Raw genomic sequence first — 11,457 nt, forward strand, 5'->3', positions numbered from 1 at the left:
GTTTTGGGCCTTTTAGTGTGGCCAATTGATTACACAATACTTTTAAAAAATAAAATATTACTCCCTAATATAATCTCATAACCAATTAGGCTGCAACTCGATTTTGATGGGCCTTTGTGATTGATCCAAAGTTGGGCACATATCACTTCATTTGCTATTGGGTTGAGTAGGACTTGACTATATCCGCTTATCTGATTTGACCCGACCATGACCAAGCCCGAAGATGGTCTAGTTTCATTGGGTCTAGGGTTGAGTTCATATTCAAAAATTAGACTTGATCAATATTTAGGGTCGGGTAAGAGACAAACATAACCCGACCGACTCATGGTCAACTATTTGTCATGTTTGTATGTGCATATTCAATTGCATACTAAATAATGACATCTATTTGACGTAAAACATTATTGATTCTCTAAGTTTTTCTTCATATATACATATATGTAAATGATTAACAAAGCAACTACATAAATATCATTTCATATTTCAAATTACAAATCTATAATAATAAGTAGTATTGATAACACTTTATCTAAAAAGGATATGGATTATTTTTAGTCGAGTCTAGTGTTGGGTCCAGGTTCAAAAGTTAGTCAAGTTGACATTTGAGGTTGGATTAACCTACATGCTTATGACCAAGTTCAAGTTCAAAAAAATAATTTGAACAATAATTAGAGTCGGATAAAGAAGTCAATTGTTGGTTTGTGCACATGAAGACATGAATTACTTGTTGTAATGTGATTGACTTGAGACATGCAGACATGAATTTTTTGGGACATGTGATCCTTGTTCCAAAAGGTGATGTGTGCTGACTCATGATGTAGGTGGCAAACAAGCCTAGGTGGCAACACATGTGTGCCCAAGCCTAGGTGGAAACACATGTGTGTGGTGACCATTTGGTGTAGGGGTGAGCATGGGTCGGGTTGGGACGGTTTAAAGTTTATCCTTATCCGGTTGTAAATATTGGTTGGGTCACTTTTTTGAACTCGGACCCGACCCTAGACCCGAAACTAACCCGACCCTAAATAGCGATCAGGTCAGCCTTTAAACCCGACCCGACCCTAGATCCGATTAAATATAATGCATACTCATTTTAGATAAAGATTTCTTAATATTATTTATTATTATGAATATGTAGTTTGATATATAAAATGATATATGCATATATATTATTAATCATCTATATATTAAGGAAAATTAAATAATAAATGATACTTTCGACCAAAATGGTATCATTACTCTATACACATTTGAGTAGAAACACATACAAACATGATGAGCGAGTGACCCTGGGATGGGATGGGACGGGTCGGGTCATGTTTGGTCTCTACCTGACCCTAAATATTGACTAGGTCTATTTTTAGAACCCGAACCCGACCTAAGACCCGATCGGATCCGATCATGATCGGGCTGTGTCGGGTGAACGGGTAGGGTCCGGATCCTTCTCACCCCTAATTTGGTGTTTATTTTGCCCCACCACAAAATTCTTGTGATACACCTCAAATAATACATTTCATACTTCTAAACACTTTTCAAGTGAGTTTTCCTTGTACCCAACATTGGATTTCTCTCCTTTATTTTATTTTCACACATACAAAATGCCATCAAACATTCTCATAGCTATCTCTTCAATTCATTCTCTTTCTTAGGCTTTGTCAATACCCTTCTCATGCATACCATTCCTAAGAGAATCTAGTAATTAAAGATTCTCCAATTTTATCTTTTGTTTTGAACACATGATGCCCAATTTGTTTTGTTCGAAAAACATTGAACAACCATATTCTTAAATATCACTAGCTCTTTTAAGAATCCCCAAACTCTTCACAAGCTGCCAGAACCACCTCTCCTCTGTAATGTAATCATCATGGACCCAAAAAGCTTCTTCTTCTAGGCACCATAAATTTGTCCACAACTAGTGTTTTAAATTGTATTTCTCGATTATATCTCGAATAATAATATTATGATTTTAGAAGTCATCGTAATGGTTGAACTATAATGTTCACTATAATCGCAATATTATTTCACAACCATAATTATGGTCACATCATTTAAACTTTCCGTAATTACAATAAACATTAATTAACTACAACTACCACCATATCCATAATTTAAAACTTAACCCACATTCATTATTAAACAATCTTAATGGATATTTTTTGAATCTTACTAAATGTTTTTGCTTTGGGAAATAAAATGTGGTATGAAACAAGGAAGCATCACGTTCACACCATTGTTAGGACCAGGCAACCTAGACACGTGTGGAACCCTTTTATGATGCAGAACTTGCATGCCCTTCCTTACTTACACCGTTTTATTGCTGAGTGGTCAAAATTTTTGTAGATTAAAGGTAACAAAGTTGATTTTTTGGGGTGAAATTTACATATAGAGATCATATATCCCAAACGATGTCTCATTTCATGTCTCAAGTCAATCAGAGTGCTCCATTTTATTACTTTTTACTTTTAATTTTTTTTTATCCATGTGTTAATGTATTATTGGTTTGGGACAGGAATGAGACACCGTTAAATAAAGATGATCCATCCAAAATTTACATGCTAGTGCACACTTCTCAAAGCATGCATGTTCGATTGTGAAAATATGTTTCTTCATCTATTAGATATATTTTCACATATACTTAATGCTATGCATATAATTTAAAGGATTATTAAATGTTATAAAATTTGATATGATTTGAGTAAAATAACTTTATTTAATCTATATTAGAAATTGAATTAAAAATAAATAAATAAGAAAAGGATGAGTAATAAATAAATGTATAATTGAGAAATAAAATATAATTGTATATTGAGTTTTTAAAATAATACAAAATTTAGAATAACATGAAGAAAGATAAAACATACAAAATATGGAATGAAGGTGTGATATTTACGATTTTATTATTTTAATTTATTAATTCATAGGTTTTGTTATTTGGTATCCTAAAGATATTTATTAAAGAATACAAAAAAGGAAGACATGTATTGGATCTACACTCCTTAATTCTTAAGGTCTTAAAATTTCATCATTCCCAAAACTAAGTAAAAAAAATTCTTTTATTTTATTAACTAATGGCTAGCATTACAAATGGATCAAAGGTTGGGTAACCCTACCCAATATAATTTTTAATAAGAATTAGATGGCAAGTATATTTGGTATTACGTGCATGTTTGGAACTGATTTTTTTTTGTTCCGGACAACATTGGACTTTGTCTTAGCTAGACCTATTTATCCAAGAATAATAGCATTAGCATGAGAGAAATCTTTCATATAATTAGAAGTTAAGCCTCAAATTCAAAGAATTGTAGCATTAGCATGAGAGATGTCTTGGATATATCTAGAAGTTTGTGTATCGGGACATTATCAACTACAAGTGACCGTTGAGCCTTCAACTATGAGGGAGTTTTATTGTTATTAGGTATGAAAAGAGTGGAGAGTTATAATTAAGACATTACTAGAGATGACAATGAAAACTGAACTCATGAGTACCCGCTCGAACCGAACCCAAAATTAACGGGGAAAACCAATGTGATTAGGTTCGGGTTTTACCCGGGTTTAATTTTCTGGTTCGGGTTTGGTAGAGTAAAGACCCTAACTCAAACCCGTCCCGAAGTAATATAATTCAATTTAAAATTAAATTTTTTATCATGTGTCCATTGTTTTTAATTTCTAATTTTACTTTATATATTATTGGATCTTCAAACATAAAAGAAATGAAATAATACAAGAGAAAAATGATACGAAAATGATATCATACTTTCCTTAGTACATATATAATTTTTGGGTTTTTTTCCGAGTTCGGGAATGTTATCTTTATTTTCAACCCCGTTGAGTTCAAGTTTGGATTTTGAATTTCGGGTTTGAGTATGTGCAAACCAGGCCTCGACCCGCCCCGTTGTCATTCCTAAACATTACATCTTGAACCAAAACCTTAAGGCAATAGTTCCATGAACTTTTTCTACTTATTTACTCTTCTAATTCTCCTCTCATATTCAATGTGAGACTTCACACTTGAATAAACTAACACTTTTAGTGATCTATTTGTTAATTGAGTTTTTTAGGGGATATAATGAAATCGGAAAACTTCAAAATCATATTACAAATATATTTCATGATTCTGAACCATTTTTTTTCTCTTCCAAACTCAACTCGTAATGAAAATGTAAGTCACCAACAAAAACAAGAACTCCTATCAACCTAATTTTGCTTTAAGTAGCATTCAATCAAATCCAAAGAAACGACAAAGGGTAGAGATTGCATAAGTAACAAACAATGGACCATCTTTGTCTATCACCTTAGTTGGAAAATTTTGTTTGGATTAATGAACGGTGTGACAGGAAGAAAATATTCGTCAAAAAACATTAGTCTTGGATACCTTAGAAATGTACATGATCTAAAGGGGGAAATTGAAGAAAAAAACATTTTTTAAGAATTTTTAACTAAGTTGGGTCTCAGGATTATTAGGATTTAGTCGAATCTTATAATCAAATATTTATAAAAGATAGTTATAGATCATTCATGAACAAAATTATCAAATCCATACCAAAATTTAAATTTACATTATCAAAATATATAAGCCAAATATTTGCCAATTTGGACGAATTTAAATAGGAATGAATAAAAATTGAATTGATATGGTGTGCTATGAGTTGAATTTTGGAGGGAAAATGAAGAACAAGGATCGTATGTCTCAAAAAATTCATATCTGCATGTACCAAGTCAATTATATTGCATCAAGTAATATAAAAAAATTATTTTTTATTTTTATGTTTTTTAATTAGGTGACACTCTTTCATTGGATTGAGATATCATCGCGACACAAAAAATGAGACAAATGATCTCTATTAAAAATATAGGTTTGAGAGTCATGAAATATATTTCTATAAAATTATTCCAAAGTTTTCCATTTCTCTTTCTTCCCTCCAAAACTCAACCAGCAGACGGATCCTAAGTTTTAGAGGATAAAAATCATTACAAGTTTGTTAGTTAAATGCTCTATCTTTCTATGTACTTGTTCCACCTTAATTTGGTAGACGACAAACAAAATTTATGTTGCCAAACTCATTTGTTTTTGTATATTTTCTCTAACTTTTCACAACTTCATTCCTCACATATTTCATTTTCTTTTATTTATTCCACTTCAATCTCTCTCTTTCTTCCTCTATCTTCCTCACACTCACACTTACACACATGTTTGGCTTATAAATACAAAGAAACTAAGAGACATTTGTGGGTTTCTTTGAGCACTAAATTTTGGTATTTAAATAAGTGTAGTGTGTGTAGCTTCAAGTTCAAGTAATGATGATGATTATGGAGATGGGTATTTGCATGTGGGTTTTTGTCCTTATGACCATTAGTGTAGTTCTTATGGTACTAAGATATGTCCTTAAGAATGCAAATTGGTGGCTCTATGAGTCTCATTTGGGTATGAAGCAATATTCTCTTCCACCTGGAGATTTGGGATGGCCCTTCATTGGGAACATGTGGTCCTTCCTTAAGGCTTTCAAGACTAATGACCCTGAATCCTTCATCTCTTCTTATGTCTCTAGGTAAGAACCACCTACTTCTTTTAACTTCATAAGCTAATATACTAGTTAGATTATGATCATCAAAGTAGTTAGAAAATGTAAAATTATCAAGAAGTTAATTTGGTAAAAGCATATAAAATTAATCCTCCAAAAATGTAATCATGGTAGTAAAGTTGGTCACTTCATAAAATAAGCACCAAACATATCCTTAAAAATAGAGAATGATTTGTTGTCTTAAACTATGTCTCACATAAAATAAAATATATTATGTTAATTAAAAAATTATTTTTTTTTCTGTTTTTGTTTTAGTTTGCAACATGAGATTTATATCCCTTAAAAAGAATGGCCACATCAGCTTAATCTACCTTAAAATAATCTTGGTCATTGGAAACTTTGAGGATTTAATTTGAAGTTATGGGTTGATTATTTTAAACTTTCATAAACATACTTGGACTTAATTTTAAGTTACGTGATGATTATTGTAAACTTTTAGAAACATACTTAGTGATATTTTTCTTGGAAAGATAAAATTGGTATTCATTTCATATTTTTACTGAATGAAATTTGATATTTGCATTTGACAACATATTAATTTTTTTTGCTATATTATTCGAAAAAGTTTTTTTAACATCAAGGGGTATTTATTTTATGCTGGTTTATAATTATGGTGTCAACATGGGAGTAGTAGAAATGAACTTTCTCTTAATTTTGCTATACATGCATTGTTTTGTGTGGTTAACCAAAAGATTTGTGTGAACTTGTTTCTAAAAAATTGGTATTTATATAACAGCAATGATGCTCAATTACTATAATGCTCTGTTTCTAGATTTATGTAAGCAAGTTAATAAGTACAATAAAACAAATACAATTCCAAAACAAACTAATTGAGGAAGCTCATTATCAATACTAGAGAGTTCGATATTAAAATATGAGGATAATTTTTTTTTTGTTTTTTTATTAATAAACAAACTAAAATCATGATCGTAAATATATATTTTTATGCAGTGTCATAATATTCATCCAATACATCTTTAATAATAGAGAGCATCACATCCAAACTTATTTATTCCACTTATGATGTTTGGTATGATTTTGTTTTTAGATTATAATTATAAATTGAAAAAATAAATCAACTGAACATGTTATTTTTTTTTGTTTATGAGTTTTTTTTCTTCCATAAACTAAGCTTTTAAACACAAAAAACAAGTAAAACAATCCTACCAAACATACATGTGGCTCACAAGTCACAAGCCATCATTGAATACCCCAAAATCCATAATGATTTGTGTCTTTTAGTTCATATTTGTGCATGGCAATGTTATTATTTATACAACCAAATTTGTGTACAACATCCTTTTTTTTTGTTTGGAAAGAAAGAAGACAAAGATGGTACCTTCATTTCTTTTTTTGTTTGGACAATGCTTTTGCTTCTAAGGTTTAACACATAGTTGTTATAACTATATAGTACCTTACCAGCTGGTTCAATCAGAAAACCAAACCAATAAATTGATCTCCATAACTGTATGACACAACAATTATATCGGTAATGCAATCATATTAGTTAAAATCGATCAAAAAATGGTCATGTCAGTCGATTTTCATTTAAACTATACTACTCATACCAGTTAGTTTTCATTTAAAATTACAGCTTTTGTATGAAATTGATTTAATTTTTACCAAAATATTTTTGTCGATGATTAAATATATAGTCATTATCTGTGCTTAGACCTCTAAAACATAGTCTACCATAAAGTGGTACATTTTGTTCTAACAGTTGGTGTAAGTAAAATTTTTATCAACTTCTTTAGTTTTTCAACATTAACATACAGAGAAAATATTCATGTACAAATTTCACAGTATGATCCAAAGTCTATAACATAATCAAGCTCTCTAATAATCTTCTTAGGTAGAAAATTTTGATTATGCATACTCACTATCATGTTGATTCAATAAAAATGCAGATATGGAAAAACTGGTATATACAAGGCCTATATGTTTGGAAGTCCTAGTGTAATTGTGACAACACCTGAAGGTAGCAGAAAAGTTTTAACAGATGATGATAATTTCGCACTTGGGTGGCCTCGATCGACAATTGAGCTCATTGGAAAGAAATCGTTCATCGGAATATCGACCGAAGAACACAAGCGCCTTAGGCGTTTAACATCTGCTTCGATCAATGGCTTGGAGCCATTGTCCTTGTACTTGACATTTATTGAATCCATTGTGAAAAGTTCATTGGAGAAATGGGCTACTATGGGAAAAATCGAGTTCTTAACTCAGGTTAGGAAACTTACATTTAAAATCATTGTGCATATTTTCCTTGGTGCAGAGAGTGAAGGTGTTATGGAATCTTTGGAAAGAGAGTATACAGCACTTAATCTCGGAGTTAGAGCGATGCGAATTAATGTTCCCGGATTTGCATTTCATAAAGCTTTCAAGGTATGTTTTCAGAATCAACTAAGTCTCTTAAGTCTTATAGTTATTGAAGAGCGCCTGCGATAATCTTGTAGTTATTTATCTTCAATGTTTTACAATTGATATCTACGATTTCAGGCTAGGAAAAATCTAGTGGCGATATTTCAATCCGTTGTGACCGAGCGAAGAAAACAAAGGAAAGAAAAGTTGTCCATAAAAGCTAAAGACATGTTGGATGCTCTAGTCGATGTCGAAGATGAAAATGGAAGAAAACTTACTGATGAAGAAATCATTGATGTTATGATAATGTATTTGAATGCGGGACATGAATCTTCGGGACATCTTATGATGTGGACAACCTTGATTCTACAAAAGCACCCAGAATATTTCCAAAAGGCTAAGGTATCAAGCTACTTTAACCATCAATAGTTCATTTAAATTTAATCTGCAACTGCTACAAGGATGGATAAGAAACAAACGTTTCTTTATCACGTTGTCTTGAATGTTATTCGCATGTTATCTATAGAGATTTGACAAAATTTTACGTTTTCTGTCGATTTCTTAAAACAAGAAAAATCTAACTTCTGCTTCCGAATTTATTCAATTGAATAGGCTGAACAGGAAGAAATACTAAAGAGAAGGCCACCAACACAAAATGGACTTACACTTCAGGAAATTCGGCAGATGCAGTTTCTTTCAAAGGTAGATATGTATTGATTTCATGATAGGATCAACTATACCAGATCATCTTATAACCATCTGCTTTAATATTTGAACATTGCATAGGTGATTGATGAAACGATGCGCTTTGTTACATTCTCACCGATGACCTTTCGGGAGGCGAAATCTGATGTCAATATCAATGGTTAGCCGATGCTCTACTTATTTTCTTCTTGTGTCAATATTGCAACAATCTACTTTCGAGATCACTGAAAGAGTGAAGACTTTTAATGCATATATCTTCTCACTTTGTTGTTTCATTACATGAATCTGTTGAAAGCTTTAAAACTTCATTTCAAGTGAAAATCGAAAACGGTCGAGGGAGTAATTAGATGTAATGTAACATATGGACTTATGCAGCATGATCTTGAAAGTTTTATTCATTAGATGTATTGTAAAATATGCAGCATGATCTTCAAAGTTTTATTCCAAAAAGTTTTATTCCGATAGTTTTATTCACTACACCGCACTAACCGTGTTTCGATCGTATAGGTTACATTATTCCGAAAGGTTGGAAAGTTCTGGTATGGTATAGGGCTGTTCACCAGGATCCTGAAGTATATCCTAATCCAAAAATATTTGACCCTTCTAGATTTGATGTAAGTTGCAAAAATCTTAAGTCTTTGAATTTGAAGTTAACAAATAGGAGAGTCTATGCATTCTGCACTTGCTTATGTTCTTTAACATCTAATCTGTCAGCTTGGTTTATGCTTATTCGTAGATCGCGCGCAAAGCCGGTGAATTCCTTCCCTTTGGAGCAGGAACTAGATTATGTCCAGGGAATGATCTTGCCAAACTCGAAATCACAGTTTTTACTCATCATTTTCTTCTGAATTACAAGTGAGTAACCATAAACTTGTTAATCTATCTAAGTATAATGCTTACAGTTACAATTTGCTCACATTGCTTGAAATTGATTGTCTCAAATAAGTATTTTGTTTTGGCTTTTCTTATTATATACCATAAGAGTTGATAAATTCAGGGCGTGTATACGAATTCTCGTTCCAAATTCGAAATATCATTTGTACAAAAATGAGTCCCTGGTTACATGATTTCTTCTTCATAGAGATAGATATAAGATCTATTGACCAATTACTTAGAAATACATTTTGTGAAATTCTGTGTCTTAAGTAACGGATAGAATATTATGATATCGTTCAATTTATATAATTTATCTCACCTAATAAGATTAAAGTTTAGTCGTTAGTAATTAAGCAAGTGCTACTATTCATGATCTCATTTAGCGACAATTAGAAATGTTCCATGCCATGAAAAAGAGAACATTTTTGTACACATTATACATGTGTGCCAATGTCATCCAATTATGATATAGTTTTCCCCGAATGAGTTAGAATTTTTTTGGTATAACCAAGGTTTCCCTCACCCTAAGGGTAACATGATAAGGAATTAATCTTTTTTGGGATGTGCAATTACTCCTCCTAATAAGTATCGTTCATAGAAATCGAATATTTAACATTTTAGTCTATCTTAAGTTCGAATACGATCTTACATCAGTAGACTCAAGGGGGGTCATTCTAATAACAAATGTTTTATGTTATTTGTTTTGCTACAGGCTTGAACAGCTTAATCCTAAATGTCCTATGATGTACTTACCTCATCCAAGGCCTACGGATAAATGCTTGGCAAGAGTCCACAAATGTTCAAATGCTTCTACCTAATATGCTTTTTCCTCTATCAAAATTTGTAGTCACTTTTATCTATCAAATAAGTATTTGTTCTTAACAGACTTATGATGTATAATAAAATGGTATGTTATTTCAGTAGTAATTTTCTAAATAATCATTTTCAAAAAGAAAACAAAATAGTGTTAGTTAATGCCCTACCGGCCATGGTCAGAGTATTAGTATGGTATTATAGTGGTTCCGAGTTAAACCGCATATCAGTAAAATTAAATATGCATGTATACAAATATTAATGTTAAAATTAATAAAGAATGTGATAAATACTTTCATTTACAATATTTGTTAAAACTAAATGTGTGACTTGATTTAGACATGTTTAGAAATCTAAGTAAAGATAATGATTGTGTTTTGATTGTCCATAATAATATTTTGTTAAAAATTAGTATTTTCATAAAAAATTGTAATTTTAAATGGAACTTGGCCAGTGTGATTGGTACAATTTAAATAAAAATCAATCAATATAACCAATTTTAGTCAATATAATTATATGACTAATATAATTAATGTATCGTATAGCTAACTATAGAGACCACTTCACCAATTTACTGATAAAATCCGATGGTATAGTATGGTTTTCAAAACACTTGGAAAAAATGTGACTAATTTTGTATAACCACAAGATTTTTTATGACAATGGAACAACACAAAGTTCAAACACATAAGAAACATTGGTCTTTTTGAGTTATGGGAAGACCAACAAAAAGAGTAAGTCAAGCCAATCCCACAAATGGAAGCTGTGTTTGATACAGTCCTTATAGATTTTTTTGTGTGGATAAAAACATATATATTATATCATATTTAGATATAAATGTATTTTTACTTTTTTGTATTATCATTAATAACTAAATTTTAATTAAAATTAAATATTTAATATATTTAATTGGAAGGAAACCTTGCTTTCTCTTGTCTGTTGTTGTCTTACGTTACTTGAATTATTACATCATTAATTATATTTTTTCTCTCTCTTATGCCATCAATATTCAAAGGGTAGCGTGGAGATATTTCCAAAATAATAAAATCACATCGATGATATCATTGTATCTCCGCTTTTTTTAATTTCAGAAGTTCAACACATGACTAATTACTCTACCACATAT

The 11,457-nt window shown here is 31.1% G+C and overlaps 1 protein-coding gene across 1 annotated transcript; it reads left to right on the forward strand.

Moving 5' to 3' along the window:
• LOC109350837 (ent-kaurenoic acid oxidase 2-like) lies at positions 5,139–10,441 on the forward strand. The gene is made up of 8 exons (XM_019592149.1): positions 5,139–5,543; positions 7,484–7,961; positions 8,076–8,339; positions 8,550–8,639; positions 8,724–8,802; positions 9,150–9,256; positions 9,379–9,497; positions 10,231–10,441. The coding sequence occupies exons 1-8, from the start codon at positions 5,293–5,295 to the stop codon at positions 10,334–10,336; spliced, it is 1,494 nt and encodes a 497-aa protein (XP_019447694.1). The 5' UTR covers positions 5,139–5,292; the 3' UTR covers positions 10,337–10,441.

Source organism: Lupinus angustifolius, chromosome LG01 (genome assembly GCF_001865875.1).
Source record: "Lupinus angustifolius cultivar Tanjil chromosome LG01, LupAngTanjil_v1.0, whole genome shotgun sequence".
NCBI classification, from domain to species: Eukaryota; Viridiplantae; Streptophyta; class Magnoliopsida; order Fabales; family Fabaceae; genus Lupinus; species Lupinus angustifolius.

Coding starts and splice junctions, on each gene's coding strand:
- LOC109350837 (XM_019592149.1), top strand. CDS start 5,293: ATGATGATGATTATGGAGATGGGTATTTGCATGTGGGTTTTTGTCCTT. Junction 8,803..9,149: donor ATCTGATGTCAATATCAATG/GTTAGCCGATGC, acceptor TCGATCGTATAG/GTTACATTATTCCGAAAGGT. Junction 9,257..9,378: donor TTGACCCTTCTAGATTTGAT/GTAAGTTGCAAA, acceptor GCTTATTCGTAG/ATCGCGCGCAAAGCCGGTGA.